The sequence below is a fragment of the Ptychodera flava genome, chromosome 7 (genome assembly GCF_041260155.1).
Source record: "Ptychodera flava strain L36383 chromosome 7, AS_Pfla_20210202, whole genome shotgun sequence".
Lineage (NCBI taxonomy): Eukaryota > Metazoa > Hemichordata > Enteropneusta > Ptychoderidae > Ptychodera > Ptychodera flava.
In genome coordinates, this window is record NC_091934.1 from 15,358,229 (window position 1) to 15,383,040 (window position 24,812).

The 24,812-nt window shown below is 36.1% G+C and overlaps 1 protein-coding gene across 1 annotated transcript in view; it reads right to left on the reverse strand.

Annotated features, from left to right (window-relative positions):
- LOC139136294 (1-phosphatidylinositol 4,5-bisphosphate phosphodiesterase eta-2-like) overlaps positions 1-24,812 on the reverse strand; it is a 50,651-nt gene extending 25,839 nt beyond the window's left edge. Inside the window, exons 1-3 of the mRNA XM_070704021.1 lie at positions 24,668-24,812; positions 5,036-5,179; positions 287-530 (exon numbers count right to left, since the gene is read on the reverse strand). Of these exons, the coding sequence (XP_070560122.1) occupies positions 287-530; positions 5,036-5,179; positions 24,668-24,812 (533 nt within the window). The remainder of the gene's footprint in view (positions 1-286; positions 531-5,035; positions 5,180-24,667) is intronic.

The window sequence follows — 24,812 nt, forward strand, 5'->3', positions numbered from 1 at the left end:
TAGCCCAGACTGGCGGTAGATTCATGCGTCATCATGACCAATTTGTACAGATTGCATCATATTTGCAAGATTAATACTTTGTCTTTCCATATATTTCAGCGAGGAGAAGATGTACTTGTTTTCCTGAACAAAAATAATGAAAGTTTATCAAAGGTTACAGCTCGTGCCTTTATAACAAAATCTAGGACAAGTATGAGATTTCACATAATCAAAACACCTAATATATATACATGGTTAATTTTTTTTCTTTTTAATAACATCTCTTCATTTGATTTGTCAAGGATACTGATCCCGTAGCCTCTGTTGCCGTGTGTGGCTGTCTTCATCACTCACCCCGGCGAGTACAAACTTCAGACCAACTATCCACTCTGTGACATGATCCCGTTGCTTGGCAACCAAATCAAGCGTGTCGCACTGGTTGCCGTGGATGATCGAGAAGCAGCAGGCCGGGTCAAACTGACCTCCAGCATGCTTCATGAACGTGTCCGTGCAGGGACCCTCCCGGATTTCACGTATCGAATCGATGGATACTGCAATCGAGAAAGAAGAAAAAAATTATCAATTCTGGTCATGACGTTGGGTGGATTGCCTTTCTGTACTTGACAGGAAATTTCTACTTGACCTTAAATTGAAATCTCCTGTAACTTAAGGGTTCTACTTTAACACTTACACCTCACTTGCTTTTGATACTTTACATTCTGTGCTACATGTACTGGTATGTTTCGATATATTGCGAAGTCGTGCAAATCCTCCGTCCTACAACTCAGAGATCAAAACGGACCTCTGTACAACGAACTTACCTGAGGAGATAGTTACAACCAAAATTGTCTATGTTATGCACTGTTTTATTTAAATTTTGTTGCTTTTTGACTTACTTAAGGCAAATGTTGAGCAAGAAAATACCCTGTTTTATATGAGCCAGGGCAATCTGTTTGGAGTCATCATGGTACTTGCTACGTGAAAAAGTCACACAAGTTTAGACCTGACGACCACACAACTAAAAGCTGATTATTTTGGTCTGTCTGCCATATTGAAATGAAAATGAATGCTAATTACAAGAAAGCTATTTCTGTCATCAACAGTTCTCTTTTCAAATTCTCTGTGCAACAGAAGTGCCATTCATGCATGTACCTCTGAGTCTCTTTCAGGAAATTTTCCTCTCTCTGTAAAGCCTGGCAATCTAAAGAACCGTTTCAATCATCTTTGAATTGTAACTTTGCTTTGAATTGATCCAATTATTTTCAATAATGATTTGACAGACAGCTGTTACACCTATTTCCCTTTATGCTGTTTAACTTTGGTTTTGCATACACAACCAGGTTATGTGAAGATATGCGAATTGCTTCCAAACCAAACACCTTGCAACATGAATATCTGTATACTGAGGAACTGAGAAAAGTAATATTTATAATTTTGGCATTTTAAGGTAGAATGCGCCTCGGGGACAGATATTTGGACTCTAAAATTACAATGCTTTCCTGATCTACCGCTTGTAGGTACTCGTTTTAAAGCTCATGGAGTGAGAAATATTTTCACAGCCTTAGATTTTTGAAAATCAAAAATTTAATTTTTCCCATAGAGTTAACACAGGGATGGCAGCCATTTTGAATTTACGATATCAGTACATGTTACTAGGTAATTTATTTCTCCTGTGCCAAACTTTGCCCAGTGACCCTGATTTTTTGTTCTTGGTTTGACAAGAGAATGGTTACAGGTTTCATTGAGGAAAGTTTGAGCAAAAGTTTTAAGTCTTTCATTTTCAAGGCACATCCTATAAAGAGCGAAAACATTATGAGTCATTGATTGTCATGAACCCAAATGTAAAGACAACAAAAAATAGATGATGATTCCAACAAACAAAAGTGAAAGCTTCTGATTGTCTGTTGAAGACTATTACAACAATCATGTCGATCAATCATATGTAATAATAGAATGAGAACAGTAGACATTTAATACTTTAGAAAGCATAACTTCACAGCCAGCGTCTACTTTAGGTCCAAACAACCCATGATGCTGTTCAGCAGCAGGGCGCGGTGACATAATTGCTACAGTCTATTACAATAGAAAGGAAAAGTGACTGACACATTGTATATCAGAACTCTATGCACTGTGTGATTCCGGAGACCCTCAAGGCAGCACTTTAATGGCTGCATGACAAAAACTCAAGGGTGCACACTGCACAATCAAAGCTGATATTAGCGTAATGAAATTTCTTAACATCGGCGACAGACATCCGCTGGTTTACCCCGGGTTGTAAAAACTCTTTAATTTTGAATAAAAAAGAACAAAGGGGGAAACAATTTATATTTGAAGGTAAATGGTTATGGGATATGACCATAGTATCAATTACCATTTACGTTAGATTTTAATACATGGAGGTATCCCACAGTGATTTAGATTTCATTTAGCTCAGGTTCTTTATATACAGTAGTTATACTGAAGGGCCGTAGATGTACATTTGTCATATTTCTTCTTTGGGGTTTAAACGTTTTTGATGTACACAAGAATATTTTAGAAGAATGTCTTGCATTAAAGACACTTCCGATGAAATCAGTTTTCCTATTCCATACTTTGGAATCTGTGAATTTCTAAACCAATGACATAATACTACAGGAATTTGCAGATCCTAATTAAGCAGGCTTTGTACAGCTGAACGCTTGAATAATTAATATTGGACAATGCTTTCCCGAATCTGTGCCTTCCTCTGTCAGTTTAACATTAAAATCAATAAGACTGTTCACAGTTTACGTCATTGTTCTCTCATTAATATATGTAAAATCAAATATTTGTCCACATTTTTAGATTACGCTTTTGAAAATTACGCATGCAAGAACGACAAAAATACATCTTAGTAGGCGACTGCTAGTGTAGCAATGAATACTAAGAAAAATGTCTAAGACTCAAAGTACAAGCTGCAAAAACAGCCACATATGCAACATTGATAAAATTTGTCTGCATTTCAAGCTACGTGTACTATGTTGTGCACGTATAGCTATATTTAGTCACAAACCTGTAACCGTGAACAGTGCTATTGGTTTGAATTTATCACGTCTTGAAACAACACAGCCTGACCAACACAGAGTTGTAAAATCGCTTGAAATGACACCCCAAAACTACATTTGAAGATGAATGAAATCCTTCACAAAATTTTTCTGATTTTTGACAAAAGATGCAAAAAAACTTTTCAACACCTTCAGGTTGCTAACCCTAAACCCTTTGAGCGCCAAAGTCAATATTTGTTGCCTTTAAAAAATATATCCCAGTCAATTTTTGCCAAAATTTTGATAAGAAACTGTAGCTGATACAATGTAATGACCATTTGGTTCAAAAGTATCAAAAAAATTACAGAAAAATTCATAAAAATGGGCAAAATGTTGCACTAAAATTTTGGTGGGAAAAATTACAGCACTCAAAGGGTCAATTCATTTGTGCTGAATGAACAAAATTTGGATTGGAGGAATTATGTGTACAAATATATTTGTTTGTGAAAAAATGACCCAAAAGTGGAAGACTGACAGACAAGGTAAGGCTTGTCTGTCAATCTTCTTCTTTTGGTCATTTTTTGCGAACAGATTAATTAGTTACTGTAGAGGAGACTCATTGTCACTGATTGGACATTGTGAATCACTATCAGCACACACAGGACCTCTTGACTTCTAGTTTATTTGACGAGACAGCTGAGTCAGTTTTTTCACAATCTTGCATTTTTATCTATCGGTACTTGACAAGTGACAGGCAGCCATGCTTTGTGACATCGCTTTTCATCAAAAAAAAAATTATCTAAAGTGTACATGAGGACATGCCAGGGAGTTTTGAATTTCAGTCTGTGGATATAAAAGATTATCCACGGTGTCATCTGATAAAGGGTGACATCATCCATCTCAATGACTCATGATTGTATGGTTTCATTTTGTGTCGAGATGGTTAGTTAACCTTCATTGCGACTTCGGTCGGTACGAAATGAAACTCTTCTTTCATCCAGAAAATCAAGGTTATTTGGCAGAACTAAACGTCAATTCCTGCCTCATTGTCTGTCTAAGATTTTTTCCTCCGATTACATCAGTGCATTTTGATTCTCTTTGACCCGTTCTGCTTTTCTGAATCCCTCATTACACTGAGCTATTCATCTTGCTTTCAAAATTAGATGCATTGTTGTCTGAAGTACCTTCTAAATACGTAAAAAAGGCAATTTCATGACTGCAATGGGACTCTACATCCTGGTATTTTTGTTGCTATAGAAATCCTTTCCAGCATAACTTTGTTTGCGTTACATTTCCAGGCCTATGCTATCTTTGAAATCTTGTATAATTTCACGGAAGGTACATGTACAGTAGACCAAACAGGCGTTTGGCACTTGTTCCACAAATATGACTTCAGTATTCCTCACTCACGCAACCGACTAACTAGAAATGATTGACAACTCTGCCATGGTATATTGATATCATTCCCAATTTAAAAGTAGTTCAAAAGTTTAGACAATGTAACGTGTTATGTAAAACTACTTGACGTATTTCAACAAAATAATGAAGTCTTTGCTTGTGTATGTGATAAGTATATTATTTCCTATTATATTTCTTTGTTCAGCAAAGGAAAATACGAGTGACGTTATGGCCGTGTCACCACTTATCTTCAACTTGTGGTGACACAGTCATTACGTCATTCATATTTTCCTTCGCTGAACGAGGAAAAACATCAGGGAATAATATCTAAATACCCTAAATAGCCAAGGTACATTTCTCTGTTTGTGTAGGCCATTTTTTAAGGACCTAAATTACCTCAGATCTTGATATTTTATATATGATAGGCCACATTTAAAAAGTGGACATTTGGTTAATGATAAAAAAGCAAAGTTTTGTTAGACAAAAAGTTACAATTCTGTACAGAATTGGGAAAAGATGGCTGGCTTTGAGATAGTTGTACATTGATCTAAGTTGTCTAATGTAAAAACCCTGTATGTAACGTAATGCTGGGATCATGAAAAAGGCTAATTTGTGGAAATAATGGATAAAAATGATGAAATTGGTGTTATACATACTTTTGGCATCAGCTTTCCTGGAGGGTTTCCAGCGGATGGCACACCTGTCTTGGTCCAGGTAGAATGTCCTTGTGATGGTGTGGCTAGGACCTTTGACCTTGATCATGGTGACCCCTTGCTGCATGCTGTTGATGCAGGAATGAACTGTGGAAGAAAGAAACAGAAACTTGATTAATCTGAAATTAAAAGGCAAGTTTACTGATCCCATGGTCTTATCATAACCTTTGTACAATACTGTCCCCTTGTATGGTACATGCTTAAACAAGATATACCAATCATACACCTTCTGGATTCAAATCAAATTATTGTGTCTCTTTTTGTCATGTCATATTGCTGACAGCAAAATTTTTCTCAACAAAAGCCACATATCAGTGGAGAGACTTGAGCATTTTCAAAGAAAAATCACATAAACCGAATTGCAGACCAACAAAACACTAAGAAACATTCCTTGTTTATGTAATACCAGTTTATGCATACCAGAATGTGCTTCTGTTTGAGTCCAATGACTATACTTGAAGGTAAAATTCAATTTTTACGTGTCAGCTTTGTCGGTGTTGCTATACCCTTTGAAGTCTCAATGAACATTGTGAGGACCATGCAATGATGCTAACAAATAGAACACACTTCAAAGCAAAGGTGCATCAGAAGCTGGAAAAAATTCTTGTCACAAACATCTCAGGAGGTATATCTTTACAACTTCTATAGTCACCGTGATACAAGATAAACTGACAAAAGCGCTCTACAGTATTGAAACTGTATATATGATTGTGTACAGAAAACTCCATTGATACATATTTTACATATGAAAAATTGATAATCACGCAGTCATAATCATGTGATTTGCATATGTAAATCATACATTGACACACTTTGCATAAGTACCGTACATCATATTTTTTTTCATGCTGTACTTCATGCATTAGGTATTTACGAATGTATGGGTATGTATACCTGGCACTGAGTGATCTATTTCATCCAAGCGATATCCCTCTGGTAAAGTAACAAGTTTTGGAAACATAATACAAGAGGTCTGCAACACTGAATTATGAGCACACGCTGAACTAGTATGATTCACCTAATATCAACCGATAACTAATGTTACTTTCATATAAATCAATTATTTACTAAGTCTCATACATTGGTGTCAGACCTCATTTTGTTCAGTTAAATTAATCTGCATTTGTATTTGCAATTTGATTTCATATATCTTTTGCTAAATTACAGTTTTACTGAATGCCAATTCTCAGATGAGTGGCATCCCACAAGTAGGCACTTTATTACCATGGAATTTCACAGACCTTGATTGAAAGATTTATTCTATCGAGTGATCGATCCATTCAGTGAAAATAATCCCACTGATCTTGAGGCAAATGTAGTTAACTTAATACGGGCAATCTACGGAATCCCCTGTACATTGTACAAGCTCAAAAGAAGTTGTTACGAGGATAATAAAACCTCTTTCTTGCCATCCTAGTTTCAATGTAAGCCGTTTGTGGGCAGCGTCTGGGCTTCTTAAGCAATAAAGTAAGCCTGACACACGGATGAACTCAAAATCCATCCCACCGCGCTCAGTGAATAATTAACAATCTACTTGAGGAGACAGTTATTGCTTGTCGCTGCCGAGCCTTCAAATAAAGCTCCCACTCATCGGCTGCTATAAAATTATCAATTTTTATCTTTTTCTAGCTCCGAGGCTTATGGCGTTTACTGCTGAGTAGGTCAAATATACGTGCCTATAAAAAACGAAGTGGGGATGGCGAGCTTTTATTGGATGAATTCCTGCGAGATCCCATTATTTGGGAGTCGCAGTTTTCGCCGCGGGGTATTTTCCATGCAAAGCTGTCATTATGACCCTTCATAATACTTCTGAAGGAAGTAGGCAATACGTGCAAGCTGTGCTTGGAATTATTGAGTAAAACCTGCCAAATGCAACTGTCCAGACAGAAAGAAAATGCCCCTTGGTGTGAGAAAGAAATGAAAAGGAGAGCATAAGTGGAAAACAGCCTAAGAGTGACAGTGCTTGAATCATCAGATATAATTGGATCAATCATGTATACAATATACTGCACAGCCCAAATCAAATGATGCGAACAGCAATTTTTGGCGAATCACGAAAAATCAATCTTTGCAAATTCATTTGAATGGAACATAATATTCGGGTTTATCAGATGTAATACTGATAAAGTCACTTGCTCTGAGGACCAGATATCTTTCTATACACAGTTTTGTACGTGTCTGGTATTTCCAGACTGCACTGAAAGCCTCTTTCACAAAAATTTCGTGTTCACACAATTGAAGAAAAAAGGCAAAATCACATTAAGCTTCTAGGGTACTTTGCTGTATTTTCCAGTAGATTTCATTCACCCAAGTCTGAATTATTTCATCTATGAAATTTCACAAAATGCCATTTGTTTTTTTCTTCTCTCGTGTGAACGCACTAACAAAGTTATGTTACTTTGTTCCATTGATTTAATTTCACACGAGAGAAGTGGGCTTTCCGTCAAATTCAATTACACTTTAGTATCCTTACTCGTGGCATTTTGAAACCAAGCCTGCAGGAAACAAACACCGCCCTTGAGATGCAGTGTTATTCAATTTGTTGATGACCCAATTGGGTTTACTGTGACAGCCAGTTGGTGGGCAGGATCATTGCTTTATTCGGGCAAAGTGAATTTTGAACTTGGGAGGGTTCTCACTGCCTGCTTTACTTATACTTCCCTTTTTGGACTAAAATTTGATTTACACTTCAGTCAAATCGATGCTTGCAAGCGATTTTGTGTCACTGCAAGTTCACCTTATCAACAACACAGTGAGTAGAACTGTGTGTGAAAGCATGTTCTCATGTGCAAATCTAGACAGCACCTTACATTTTGCCTTCAATTTTTTATCATATATACGGTACATTAGTATGAATCTGATTAATTTTTTAAGTTTAGCAAATTTTATTTTTAAATAGCAAAATAAGTATAAAATCATAAAATATTTCTGATGCCTTCAAGTCAATAAATATTACAAAATTCTGTCATGTACAATGAAATGCCACTTTTGACAGTAAAAGATGAATTTTTTACATGATTTATGTGCTACATCAAAAAAAATATGAAAGGTACTTGGTTCTTTACTTTCCTAGGGGAGAATTTCGTGAATGCAAAATTAATTCTTCCTGGTTCTTGTAGTCAAAAAGTGTCACCTTGCACATAATATTGGCAAAAGGAGCAACCTATGCCTAGATGACGAGTTTTTTCTTTCCTGCCTTTTTCAACTTTCCACTTTTCAACTTGAATGCAGATGAGAATCAGTTGAAAATTTTTGTTAATTTTAGACAAGTCAGGCAGCTACATGACACTGGGTTATTACAAACTGATTAAAACTAAGGTGAACTAGACAGGCAGTACCGGCCAGCATGATCTGATGGAAAGAGTATTAAATCACAGGCACACGTCCCCTTGGGTTCAAGCTTGTTTAATTATATAGCCAGGCCCCTGAGACACTGTGAAATGCAATGACACGTATGTGATTGAGGTCAGTCCCATGCAATCACTACGGGACTACTTGTTAAGTTTTTGTTCTGACATTAAAGTCCAACATTAATCGCCATGTTCTCATGCTGAAAACCGATACTCGTTCCCAAATGACACAGAGGCTATTTCATTTAGCTTTACAGTGAAATAGATGGTATTTTCCTTCATCAGATGGGATTTGAGGGTCAGGAGCGAAATGAGCAAATGGGCAAGCAGAAATGACAATTCAGCTCTCTGAATTAACTCCTGTGGGAATATTTTTATCTCTAAACTGTACATACGGACATGGCTTGCCTAGGAATGTACTCTGTTGTAACTTCCATGTCTTGATATTTTGAACATATATGCAAGCTGTTAACAGTACAGTAGTGCATTGCAAAATATTGATCATCAACCCCATTAAAATGCTTTCTAGAAATTAGAACAATTTTCTCTATGTATAGTTGGCATTAATGGACCATAATTAGAAGATTGTCAATATTTGTTCTATATGAAGTCTACAGTGTGTTGTTATTTTTAACATGAAACTGAACATTGTTGCATCTGTGTTGAAGAATGTGACAACCAAGTGAAACATGTAATTTCGAGAAATTTGTTATAAAACATTTATGTGCAATTTTATAGCCACATTTGCAATGTAATGACTTCTTTGATTTAGCCTGAAAAGCACAGCAATATCCCCTGTTTGTTTAATGTTATAGGTAGATCAATATTTAAAGATGGTTGTCACTTTGCGGGACGTCAGCGACAATGCCCACCTTGGCTGGGAAAGTGTAACTTGTAAAAAAGTTTTCTTCTTTCAATTGGTATACCTGTCACAATATCTGCATATGGATTATCATGTCTGAACTTAAAAAATGCCAACAGGTTCCATTTCTACCGTGCAAGTCTACGGTTTCCAAAACTATCAACAGTGTGCATGCAACAAAAGCTATCTTTTCAGTATTTCATTCTGACTGTATTCCGTTTATCAGTAGTACTGTATCAATGGAGATCTGAATCTCAGTCAAAATCTGACATGAAAACGTGTTACAAATTGTCAGCTGCACGGTGATTCACGGCAAGCTGAAATGGCCAACTCCTCCTAAGTGTGTAAAATATTGACTCCGACAGAGTAGAACTTGTGAATGCATTTTATCTTCAGTCAATGTTTGAACTTGCGGCAATTATAGGCCATGATTTATGGCAGGCAATTCCCCGTCTCTGTCAGAACAATCCCATAGAGGTGAGCTCTTTGGGAATGAACTAGACTTGTAGCACTGAGGCGTGCTGATTATTGGCTGTAAATCGGTCGCTGTGGGGCTATTCCCATTTGTTTCACAGTACAATGCTATATAATTCACTCCAATTCTGAGACTTCAGGCAGAAGCGAATGGCAGTCAATCTGTAAATGTGACTTTACACAGATGTGAGTTCTTTATAACATGGGTGTGCCTGAGAAACAATCTGATATATTTCCAGCAATCTGCTATCTATATTTCCAGTCATGTTGAATAGCCAACTTGTTATCTTCTATAGCAATTGGGCAGGACTCCTTAATTAATGAGGATCAGCAATACCCTAAAAATTTTGGGAAAATGGCTATTCTGATAATATTTTCATTTCTTCTGCTGTTCCCTAAAGTCGGAAATGATAAAACGCAAGAATTTACCTTGCAAATACAACATCTTGTGAATAATATGCGAGTGTTGTGAAATGGATTGTAATCTGGACTGAATTTTTTTAGTTGCAAACAGTATCATTCTAAGTATACAGATTGTGTTGTCAAGTTAAACATGGAGACATATATATTTTGGCATGATTTTGGGAATAGGACATCAGTTTGGATACTATACTTTATGAACTGAACTAACGGATCAGAAAATGCATGAGAAGTTGAAAAATGCTGAGTTAAAGGGAAGCCATTAGATTTCTGGAGGTAAGGATGGAAGGAAATGGGTATGGCAGCATTTTTTCCCATTGCTCCAACAGCCAATTTTTTTTATCGTTGTGAGTCCTGCATCGAATTATTTTTTAGTGTGCAGAAGCAATGTGAATCTGCTGGATGATCCCAGAACAATTTTCTTCACAAGCCATTTACAGAATAACATAACTTTTTCTCACCTGCCCCCTTTTTTTTGACAAATCCCCCTCAAAATCGATTGGTTCTCCCCTTATTAGGTAATTACCAGTATACTGGTATTTCCTTTGGTACCAGAACTTGGGGAATTTTGTTTTTTTCCTGTGTTTAACTTTCTAGCTATCCCCCTGCTATGATTTACTGAGTATCAATGTTCATGGAAAATCCCTCCACCAAAGACAAATTAGTAGCATGTGGTGAAGTAAATCCGGGTAATTACTTTTGGTACCAAAGGAAGCGCAATTTCAAAGTCATCCACTTTCAAAGTTTCCAATATCCCTGCAGTGGATGACAGCTTCCAGTTTTAATTATGGATGACTTTATTATCTCTTGAATAGAAATTGTAGTACATGGGAAAGACGTTCCTTCAAATTGAAGTGGGAATCTTTTAATGGAATGAGAACCCTTCCTGGATGGGCGGAAAATATTTAGCACTGGAAAATCAGCTCCTCAAAAAAGACAATGATCAACGATGTCAATACCTTTTTCCACTCCATAATGGAGTGTATTTTTGAACAATTTTTAAGTTTGACACAAGATTGTAATGTAGTCTGCACTTGGCTAATACTTTTGTCATCAATAATTGACAAGATGGCAGGAGGCCTGGTATATAACCACTGCATATACACATGCGTCTTCCAAAACAATACTGTATGTGAGATCTCCAACTCCAGCAAGATAAATGAGAAATTTACACAACTTTCTGACGAACAAAACTACAGATTGAAATAACATTCAGTCAAAACTTGCCATCTTCACATGTTACGATTTATTCATCCCTTTGCCACAATGCCAAATGCACTAACCCTGCAGTAACAATCTGTCATAGATATACATGTACAATATAACTCATCTAAACCATCAAACACATCAATGTGGCCATTGTCCTACTATTGCAGTCAACATCACTTTGTTTTACGATAAGTTTGCCTTTACTTTTCGCAATTGAGTGTTTCCATACTTTCGTCTACCACACTGCCATTAACGTTATAACCACACAAAGCTGAGAATGATAACAATAAGAGTATCTTACATGCATATATATAGCAGGTTTTTGAATTTGTGAACATTTGTATCCACTACCAATATACACATGTACATGTAGGAACACCAGAAGTTTGTGATTTTTCGGATGCCACAGTGGACACTTGGCTCTGCGATCACTTACTGCTGTAACAGTAACTGCAGTTTTACACATGCATATGTATGCTGGGGTAGAGCTGGAAATGCTCTCTCCTTGTAACAATGTCTAAGGTATTGGTTTGTCTGTTGCCATCTTTGTCTCTCTATTGTCTCTCTCTAGGTTGAAAGTTTTGTACACCATGATTGAAATCACAACTTGACTTGAACTCATTAAAATGACTGCTGACATGTCGTCAGTATGCCGAAAAAACATTTCCATCTGTTGAACAAAGATGAACTCTCAACAATCATAATTTTCCAGGCTTTAGATTTTCCTGTCAAGTTAAGCACTGTCAAGAATAAACATGCCCTTCCACACAAAAAATTCCGTTTATGACAGGACACAAAAAATACCTTGGATACAAAACAAGTAAATCTTTCTATATTAAAGTATTGCCGAAAGAGAATAACAAAATAATCTAATGCTAGTGGGTGCTTTCACTTTCAGCACTGTACCTTTATGACAGAAAGCTGCACCTGCGACCTTAGGCCTGCTAGAAAATGAAGCCATAAAATTTCTTAAAATGGTTTTCCTATGTGAAAATTACCCATATCTAAGTCAATGAGAATTGGCTTGACATATAGCTTAGGCAGAAAATGCAGCTCAAAAGTAGTAAATGCAGAGTGAAAATGATATAACAAAGAGCTGATGCAGTTACAGGCTATATACGGTACCAATTGTAAAGATTGAAATGCTACTTTTGAAGAATTCACTGTCTGCATAAAGGTTTTCAAGAACACCTGGGTCTTGTCAATGACAATACTTCTTTCTGCAGTTTGGACACAATATGCACTATAGATCAGATAATTTGAGACTCTGTGGCGAGACAGACATAAACATTTGATTCCCTAAGACTTTGTTGTAAAATAATGGTCCACCGTTAACAAGCTTCACCACTTCCTGCAAGTTCTCCAGCTATCATTATGCAAATAAAAAGCAGCTACCCTCTAGCATATCTGTAACGTCTGTCAGAAAAACCATTTCATCATTGTCTACATCGCTTTGGAGATACCTTTGATAAAAGCCAAAACCTGCTATGTAGGTATCTTTTCTAAGAATATAATTGTACACATTTCTTTCTGCCTAAGCTGCAGAATATTTTCACTGTACCTTGAGTTAGTCAACAATTTCACCAGCACAGTTTGGTGTAAACATTTGTCATCAAAGATGATTGTGGAAATGTTTCACAGAAAATTGGGGTGATCAAGTAAAAATGGATACTCCCTCTTAGTATTTCCAAATCTAAACTGCTGCAGTGCATAGTGGAAAATGCCAGCTTCCTTGCCATGATGCAATCATGCAAATTTCAGTGTATCAAAAGACAGCATCTCACTTGACAATGGCATTTTCAATGTCACATGTTCATCATACTTCAACTTACAAAGGCACACATGATTGTGATTGTAACTGCTAAAAATACTTGACTTCAGTGAATGTTAAATTGCCAAATTAAAATATGAAGTCAAATATACTATGACTAAAAACATTGTCAGGTTCAATGTTTGACTGATAATAGGACCGGGTGAAAACCAGGTCCAACGTTTGACTGACGATAGGACCGGGTGAAACCTGAAATATGTATCTGCACCTCTGAAATGATTTCTGTTGTGAGACATGACAGAAAAGCTTTTCAGGTACAACAAGTTAGATTTTGATATGATTCATAATTCTGAAGTTCAACTAACATCAGAGTATCATTAATAAAGTTGAATGCTGTCAAACAAGTACATATATAACTTTTTAAATGGAAAATTAGAACAGCTTTTTAAAAATTTAAATATGCAAAATTGCATCCTAAATTAAATAAAACAAAAGTACTGACAGAGGGCATCCACTGGAAAATAAAAACCAATGTGTATCAAAGTAATCTCTCTGACTAGCATTTCATAAGTTTAATTTTTGATCTTTTTTGCACTTTTAATGCCTATTTATATTTTTTATGACTAATATGATAGTTTCAACAAAAATCTATTTGCCATGTATAAAGCAAATATATGAGGTTATACATGCAATGATTTCAAGATTTTGTGATGGACACCATACATACATACATACATACATACATAATCATACATACATACACACACACACACACACACATACATACATACATAATACATATATACATAAACAGATCTGACTAGCTCCTCATACTTTACATAGATTTTTTCAGCTGACTCTTCTGTAACTTTTTATTTGCATTTCCAGTGCCTAGTGTAATTTGCTGCTTCAGTTGTTTTTAATGAGCAACAAATAAATGAATAATAAACAGAAGAGCAAATGGGAGCTAAAAACATGATATTATTTACATATTGATGAGCAAAATGTCACTGCAATGAAGCACATCTACTGTGGTGAGTGATGAGATCAACTGCCAATTTTTTTTTTATCACAAACCGAGAAAACAATGCATTACTTTTTCATGAAAATACACATTTAAAGCAGCTGAATCTCCCAGTTCATAAATGTTTCACGCACCGGAAGCAAATGGTAAACAGGTGGTCGTGGTTTTTGTCGATTACCTCGAGATCACAAGGGATGATAGCAGATGTGCCTAGTCATGCGATTGACACTGTTGAGAAATTACTAACCACCTCTCTCATGCATTAAACAGTGGTTGGACAGACGAGCTCTATGGCAATGACTCTGAATCACAGATGGTACATTTGCTAGACTTTCCGGCGATACACCATCATCGTATAAGGTCAATGCACTGCGGATTTTCAACATGGTTTCATAGTTTCATCACACCAAACAAGTTGCGCGTGTTTTGCAACACCATGTATGGTTTTAGTGCACGCTTAGTTGAGTTGTGTTCTGTTTCATCCATCTGTGTTGCCTTTTGCTGTAGGTATCTTGTAATCTTTTGAAATTTCTTTTTTATCTATTAGCATACAATTGTATGCATGATAAGTATAAAGATGTATGACGTGGTGTACTTCAAACTTGAAGGAAAAACATCACATACAAATGAAATGCCTTTCATTTCTGTATGAAGCACATCATATTGTACCGAATATGGAAATAAAAAAATTATAGCGATGTGGAGTAGCCAGTACAAAGTATTGGTCGGTCCTATCAATATCATCTGACTGTTTCTTAGACATGAAATAATCCCAAAATATATAAACAGTGAACACATTAGTGCAATACTACACATCATGATAGAATTATACTTACATTAGCTATGAATTTTTTATCACTGCAAATCTCTTGGTAGACTGGATACAAAATTACAAAAGCACCTTCATTTTGCAATTCAGGGTCCCCACACTGAAAGTCACTTTAAGTTCGAGGACTGTCATTGTGTCAATGACTTTTTTCAGTAATTATCATGGACTTTTTTAGGTCAAAAATGCCACTTTCCACATATCATCATTTCTACATATCATTTCTATTTATTTTACTTATCATTGTTTACAATACGACTAATGATCATGTCATTTTTGAAAATTGTGGGTGGATTATCAATTTTCAAGGACTTCCAGAACTCAATTTCATTTTGAAGGACTTTTTCCAGAACTTTCAAGGACATTTTAAAATTCAAGGACCTTCCAGATAGGTACATACAGACCTTGGAAATAAAAAGTGTATTGAGTATGATCACCTACCAAGGATCAATAGTGATTCAATTGAGACAAAATCTAATTTAAAAGGCAGTCTGTCAGCATTATTTGTTCCTGAAAGTTTTCACCAACTAGATAAATTAAGGTCAACAAGAACACCATGCAGAAAGTCACCAGACCCTAATGAATGTGGCTTTTCTACTTCAATCTTCTACTTTGCTGATTGTACAGTAGGACCCGGTGACCCCATCGACTGTAATTACACAGGTGGTGGACGTGTACATTAATACTCAGCACATGCTTTCAGCAAGTTCTCAGGCTCTGTGTAACCTTTCATCGAGGTCAGTCGATGCCAGAGTGTTTGATACATGGGTTAATTTGAGGTCGGCCGAGAATATATACACTTGTAATTGAAAGGTACATTTGAAGTGGGTGAAAACAAAAAGGGATCAGTATCTGGTGGACAGAGTGTGTATTGAATGGACTTTGTGATTGTGTCTGAAAATGTAATTGTACGACACATGGCAAGGAATTGATATCAAAGATAAAAGCCCCATGTGATTGGTTGATCGGAGGTGATTTAGAAACAATTAACATTGGCTGACATGATTGTTGTAATACCGGTACAGTAATGATTTGATTATTGACTGAAATTTGAATGTACCCATAAATTGATTTGGACCAAAGTACTAGAAGTAAAGTAACAGTAGTTGTGAAAACTCGGTATATTATCTGTGATATTTTTGTGTTACTTTGTACGTTCCTAACATCATGAAGCATAATGAAAATTTTCCTTGAAGATGTAGTATATAACACAATTTAAATTGATATTAACGGTAGAATTTGCCTTGTGACAGATATTTGGATTCTCAAATTTCTACGATGTCTTTCTGATCTATCACTTGTGTGGGCTCATTTTGAAGCTCTTTGAGTAAATTAACTTTTCATTAATCTTATTTTTGTGAAAATTCAAAAATTAAATTTTTTCCAACAGAGTTAACGAGAGAATGGTGGCCATTTTGAATTGCAAATATCAGTAAATTTGAGGTAATTTGGATCTCTGGTACCAAAATCTCCATGCTGACCCCTGATTTTTGTTGTTCGTCATTTTGAAAGAGTCTAAGAATGGTTGAAAGATTCCTTCAGGAAAGTTTGAGCAACATTTCAAGTCTTAGTCTTTCATTTTTTAGGCCAATACTACTTTAAATACTGAGAGGTATGAAATTTCTCAAGATGATGAACTTTGACTGTGGATGAGAGTGCCACAGTGTATGAAATGATTACGCATTGAGAGCTTTTATAATGTTCTGCAATTCATTGAACCTGTGTGAAGGGAATTGAATAAAATAGATATTCCATGACATGAACAAAATGACAAAAATATTTAAAGTCAAATCTTTGTTAATTTGTAAATGTTCTGAGACAGCCTCACAGTTGGACAGATGTGGTTTGATTGTCTTGTTATAATGACAACAAAAAAAAGACAGTAAAGATTTATGATCCGAGTTGATGAAAATGAATAGAAATTAATCTAAATTACAGCATGATACATGCCAGTGTACAGTGCATTGAATTCATAAATTCTGACATAACAATTCCATTTAATTGGAAAGTTTATTCACTGCTTAAAAATCAACTAATCATCCAGCTAATCTCTTTATCCAGACATATTCAGGCGTAGAAATCATGGCAATCTTGGGCAGTGTGAAAGAAAAATTTTTTCCTGCAATTCATCAATAATTAGTGGTTGCCATGGAGACAAGTCACATGTTAATGTCTGGCACTCACAGCTGAAGAACTCTTCAACATAAGCCAGTGTGTGTTCAGCCGTATTTTTGACCTCCATGGTGTGGCCTCATAAGTATTAACAGAATCGACTGATTATGTTTTTCTCTCCAGGTTTTTATGAATGTCTATTACTGGCAACCTATTTATTTCTACTGGATTTATTGATCTTCTGTACTCACAAAAGTTCTCAGAACTTTGCCATTTTAATGAGTGTTAGACACAGCTTTGAAAGACTTGTGTTAAGGTCAGTCTGGTTGATTACCCATGGTGATGATTGCTTGAAATATGTGTCAACAATTATGTGAATGGGTATACCTTTTTTATCGAGGGAGTGAATGAGTGAATGAATGAATGAATGAATGAATGAACGAACGAACAAACAAATACCTACAGAAAAATTCACTACATTTGACCAAATAAATAACTAACAAATACCTGGCTTACTAACATGTACGGTATCTGGCTAACTAATTAAACCCCCGTGCTGACTTAATCCAAAAATCTAGCAACAAATTTATATAATGATTGCAATTTCAAAAGAAAACAAAAGATGTCTCATAATCTTCATAACAACTCAGTTAATCCTGATCCTTGGCCTTTTCGAGCTGGGGGGGGGGGGGGGGGTGTTTTAAGTACATGTAATAAGTAACTAAATAACTAATGTAGTAACTGGCGAAAAAAAACTTTTTTTAGTATCTACCTTATTAATTACAAGTAACTAACTGGTAATTACCTTACTAACTAGTTACTACCTACCTACTGTACCTACCTAGCTAATTAATAACTGACTCCTAAATTTCAATCAATCAATCAATTTCAATCAATCAATCAAAATACATCAGTGATCAAGTAGTCCTCAATGACCAGAAACCAAAAGGTACAACGCTGCACAAATTCCAGTTATCCACTTTAAACAAACATACAAAGTGTACAATGGTACAAAAAGCAGTGAAACTCCTTTTACTCTGCCCTAACTCTATTCTCAGACTGATAAAATGTCCGATGTAGCCTAAGCTGTTTTAAATACAAATTGATTGAACCCTACCGTATGGAGAGGTTACAGCCGAGTAATTGCAAACATCAATTTCAAAACCATCTGTGTAAATAAAATGTTTGAGGCACCTTTGAGCACTGGCCTTTGCTTGATTTCAGACACATTGAACACTTGTAAACATCTCCTTGGAACACGTTTTCGTCAATTACTAATGACTCAATCAGGAATTTTCTTCTCATGGCTGAATTCGTTTGATAAATTGTGAGAGGACTTGCTACATCCTCAAGAAGACTTGCTACATCCTCAAGACAGAATTGTTGCGGTTTCATAATACCTATGCTTACCAGTGCAGGCAAGACCACAGTCCCTCCACACAGCGGTTTGGAACCCCCTGGGTCCCTATTGTTACAATGGGCCTTATGGTTTGATATGATATCTGTGTTTGTAAGTGTAGGGCTTCATTTCGGTTTGAATACAATCCACCCCAACACCAAAATAAACACCACATTTTATGTGATACCTGTCGTAAAAGTTTATTATCAGGCAGAACTTAGACTTGGATCACGCATTGGAATGCAGGCGCACTACCGTAACCGACATTTTGTTTTACAGAAATCAAAACAACTAAACCAAATGACCGATCTCTCCAAAACCTAATGGATTGTTCATTTTTTGAAATGGTTGACGCAGGCTTCACATATTAGAGTAAATATCAGTAGTTCTTGGTAACAAATGTTCGAAAGAATGGGTATGAAATACGGATGCCAAACCACAATGCGCATACAATTCCTAATCCAGTACTTCACACGTTAAAACAGTAGATGTTTCCCAACCGGTGTACGGAGAGACTGTGGCAAGACAAATGGTCAAAAATTTAGAATGAAAGTATTTGTATTGTTATCTTGCTCAACAGTCCACAGAAACAACAACAGTGGCCAATCAGAGATGAACTAGTGTCCCTGCTTGTTTGGTATCTAAGAAGCCATTTGATTGGTAGCTGGGCATTTAAAAAGTTGAAAGGAAGGTTTTGCAGAAATATCAGAAATTACGGGGCAAGTATCATTTTCAAGTTTTTGCTCAACAATGTTTGATGCATTTTGGAAGAAAGCAAAATACAAATTCACATATTTAATGAACTTTCCTAATTAGAAATATAATGTATACTGAAGATACTATACTCAAACATTGATGAAATTTGTTAAGCATTTTTTATATCATTTTTTCATTACTTTGCATATTTTACAAACTTTCCCAATTAATGACATAAGACTAGAAGGACTTAAGCACACTTTATGAAACTTACTATGGATATTGATGAGACAAAGAAATTCTATTAGTTGCATTTTCATGTCAGCTAATTGATAATTTGCATTTTTAATAAATTAGGCACATTAAACTGGAAGGACCACGACTGAAATTTCCAAAAACACTACGAAGTTGCTATTTTTGCTACAACATGAGCAAATCTGACTAAGGTTATGACTGTGATTTCACAGACCAAATATTTTTATGAATGGTCAAATCTTTCCTTTGGACACCTTTACGACATAAAATGACAAGAAATAATGTTGCTCAAAATTATCTAGAAGTACATGTACATGTGATAATAATTTTATCTGAAATACAATATTACATTTACTGCTTTTTATACATGTACTTGCTAATTTTCAGACATTATCAGGGATCCACACATCAATTAGACAATTTGAGGAAGATTTTTGACTGACCATAAAATATTCCAGTTCCAGTTTTCCATGATTTGAATCAAACTATATGGTATCATTGTTCCCAGGTACACCTTAAAATTAGCTGTAGACAACTAGTTGGATATTGAGAGGATGCTTTCAATTCAAGGGCAATTCTCTAATTCAAAAGTGGGCACACAAGGCCATTTACTCTCTTTAGTTTATACCCTCCACATTGTGGAATGTGCGCTAAAAATTGACACATCGATAATCCTCCATGATTGTCTAATCAGCATGATGAGCAAACTCAATACAACAAATTGATTTACTCAGCTTTTGAATCTGTCTTCCAAAGTGCCAATTTGCCATATGTCAAGGTGTCGAAAAAAACCAAACCTAGTTTTGAGAGGCATGGTCCTTGGAGATTACTGATTAATAGTTCTAGTTCAAGTATACCCAGACAGGAAGCTTGAAGACTGCACCTGACATGATTTTCACTGTACTGGTATTCTTTGCTATGCCCAGACACAGCACTCCCCTGATGAAGCTTTATCTTACAGCTTATCTGAAAACGCTTTTTACTTACAGGGATGTTACTTGATCCCTGCCAAAGAGTTTGTTCTTGCTGATATGCAGACTAAAAGGGTGCATGTACAAGGTGGTAATATTGTGTCATCAACTGAGATTCTCAGGCAGTAAACAAATTTACAGCTATGACTAATCTGATCACAAAAACCAACTCCACTTCGGTGTAACTCTAAAAACGTCAGGTACAGTGACCGCTCGCTCACTCAACATACATTATGTGTACATGAGGCTCTAAACAGAACCTACCATATGTTCCATCAGCAACAACAGATTTATAGACCCGATATTCTTGCTTTCATCTCAGGTTCATATGGGTACATTGTATTAAATAGAATTGACTGATCTTGACAAACAGCGTACAGTTTATCAGTCTTAAATATTATCAAACTGATAATTATGCTTTTTGAAAATATATTATATTATTTACTGACTATCATTATGTGCATATATTTTGAAAGCAAAGTTGCTCAATTTGAAACACAATATTTATGGGTGCTAGTACACTGTAGATGCATAGGCGTGCATTCAAAAACACTTTTGAAGGACACTTCTTTACCACTGCAAAATTTTCAATTTTACTATAATTAATAACCGAATCTGACTGAGGGTACTACAAATACTATAGTAGGGCCCTTTATACCAAATTTCTGATATAAAAATAGAGCAAGTACATGTAGTTTACGAAAACATTCTCTTATCAACAAAACCATGAATATTCAACAGTCTTCAGACAGTAGGTCTACGTGGAGAACTTTTTCTACAAGACATACTGAAACCTCAAAATACAAAAAGCAAACTTCATCTCAGGCTAAACAAACTTGAGTGAGGTCATTCTTTGGAACATATAAACCAATGCAGGCTTTCAAACGAGTAGTTTTTGAGATTTTTGGTCAAAAATGATGAAAAAAAGTTACAGCACATTGGTAAATAGCAGATGTATAGAATATTAACACTTTTGTCACAGTTTGAACAAACATGTACGACATATTTCTTATGAATCTATGTATGCACAAAAATGAAATCCCTCTAGACCCAGTGGATTTTGAAAAGATGACACTAGACAGACAAGGGCAGACAATGATGGATTACAGCCAATATTATACACGTCTTCATTATTAGCCAAGCCAACAAAGAAGACATGCTTTCTGATTATTACAGTCACAGGAAGTTGGACTGATTAAAAATACACGAAACCATCAATCAGCATCAAGTAGTTTTTTCAAAGGGAAATGTGATGATCTGATGAATAGTCTAGCAGCAAAATCATTTAAACTTTGTCATTTTGTGATGTTGATCGAAGACAAGCCTGATACAATACATTGACACACCTTTTCAACCCCATTGACACTTCAAATAAAACCAAAACCAGAGAGTATTTGTGTGTTTGCCAGATCTCAGAGGGAGTACGCTTTAGATGACATTACTTTTAACAATCTTTTATAAAGGGAGGAGGTCGTCAGAACCGCGCTCTAAGGTTGTATGGGACCCATATGACCTATGTAAACACTGTATCCAAGGTACATTGGTGGTAGATGAAAATTAAGACTTGTTTGATATAATGTACAATGTAACATTTAAATGTCATAGCTATGTTGATGTGATGCATCTAGATATTGTTTATGAAATACATTGTTTCTAAACAAGTAAGTTGCACAGATGCAGTTCCAACGACCACCCCCTTTAGATGAAATTCTTTTGCCTCTATTTTGTTCAGCTGAACTGAATACATGAAGAATCATTGAACTACCAAATTCTGTCTCTCTCTACTTGAAAACAAGTCATCGTTGATGACACAGTCCCCACTTGTTAATGGGTACTTTGATTACAGGTCCTCAGAGAGGATAGAGTCCTCTTCATTAGGTCTGTGATAAAAATACTTTTGAATAAATTCGGTTGATACATGTGTGAGTTGTACTCAGGACATGAAAAAATCGTAATAAAATGGCCACATGGCGGCCATATTGGATCGTATCACAAAACAAATCCATATGCATATGTATAACATTGGTCAATGTCCTTGTACCAACTTTGAATAAAATCGGTTGAGATATGCTTGAGTTATGGCTTTGTACATGAAAAAATCATAACAAAATGGCCATACAGCAGCCATATTGGATCGTATCACAAAACAAATCAATATGCATATGTATAACATTGGTCAATGTCCTTGTACCAACTTTGAATAAAATCGGTTGAGATATGCCTGAGTTATGGCTTTGTACATGAAAAAATCATAACAAAATGGCCGCACAGCAGCCATATTGGATCGTATCACAAAACAAATTAACGTGCATATCTATGACATTGGTCAATCTCCTTGTACCAACTTTGAATAAATTCGCTTGATACATGTCTGAGTTATGGTTCTGGACATGAAAAAACGTAATATAAAATGGCCACACGGTGGCCATATTGGATCGTATCAAAAAAAAATCAATGTGTATGACATAGGTCAATGTCCTTGTACAAAGTTTGAATAAAATCGGTTGAGCTATGTCTGAGTTATGGCTCTGTACATGAAAAAATCGTAACAAAATGGCCGCACAGCAGCCATATTGGATCGTATCACAAAAAAAATTGACGTGCATATCTATGACATTGGTCAATGTCCTTGTACCAACTTTGAATAAAATCAGTTGAAACTTGTCTGAGTAATGGCTCTGTACATGAAAAAATCGTAATAAAATGGCCGCCTGGCGGCCATATTGAATCGTATCACAAAACAAATCGACGAGAATATGTATGACATAGGTCAATGTCCTTGTATAAAGTTTGAATAAAATCCGTTGAGATATGCCTGAGTTATGGCTCTGTACATGAAAAAATCGTAACAAAATGGCCGCCTGGCAGCCATATTGGATTGTATCACAAAACAAATTGACGTGCATATCTATGACATTGGTCAATGTCCTTATACCAACTTTGAATAAAATCAGTTGAAACTTGCCTGAGTAATGGCTCTGTACATGAAAAAATCGTAATAAAATGGCCGCCTGGCGGCCATATTGAATCGTATCACAAAACAAATCGACGAAAATATCTATGACATAGGTCAATGTCCTTGTATAAAGTTTGAATAAAATCCGTTGAGATATGCCTGAGTAATGGCTCTGTACATGAAAAAATCGTAATAAAATGGCCGCCTGGCGGCCATATTGAATCGTATCACAAAACAAATCAACGTGAATATGTATGACATAGGTCAATGTCCTTGTATAAAGTTTGAATAAAATCGGTTGAAACATGTCTGAGTTATGGCTCTGTACATGAAAAAATCGTAATAAAATGGCCGCCTGGCGGCCATATTGGATCGTATCAGAAAACAAATTGACGTGCATCTGTATGACATATGTATGACATATAAGTAATGCTTGTACCAAATTTGAATGAAATCGCTCCAGGCATCTCTGAGATATCTGCGTGAACGGACGGACGGACGCACGCACGGACATGACCAAACCTATAAGTCCCCCCGGACGGTGTCCGTGGGGACTAATGAAGTCATGGATAATTTTCAATGGGAGTAAAATCCTGGTAACCACACAGAGTTACATCATTAAATTATTGAAGTATACAACGTCAAAGTTTGCAAATGTAGACACACATATTTATAACTACATTTCAACTAGTGCAAAACGAATTCACAATCGACAAAGTCATATTGTCCCTCTGAGTTGGCGATTTCTCAAGAAGCCAAGTTACACTTTCTGAGTAATATTCAGAGACACCTTTGTCGTCTCAGCATGAATGCACTACCATTTACTAATAGCTGTTGTATTTTACGGTACAAAGCAAACGGAGGCTGATTTCTCATGATACTATCAGTATACTGGCCATCAAATTATCCCTCTTGAATTTTAAATGTGAAAAGACATTGCATCATGTACCAGCACTTCTGAAGGATGCATTAAGTGGTGAAAATGAAAGAGGAAATTTTCATTTCAATGTTGTGGAGTGCAGGAAGGCTTTGATAAGCAAATGAAGGTACTGGGGAAGACCCAAGGATGAGTCTTTTTATAGGCGGCCGATTCAGAAGGGAAGTCGCACTTGACAAAAAAAGAACACAACGTGGCCTCATTGCACGTTCTGGGCGTACCTGCAAATCGTGATAATTCATGCATAACACATTGCTACAACAGCCACTGATCATAAATCCATTTTTTTTTATGTATATATTTTTGCACTTACCATGAGGCATCTCCATTTGATCTTCATCAAATACAAGACTCTTGCTCCGGGATAAACCGCTGTTCAGGGTTTTCCCCGTGGCGCAGGCAGCTGGATCTAACGATGATGCCATTGCCAGCGGCGAAGTGGCTTGCCGAGATACCAT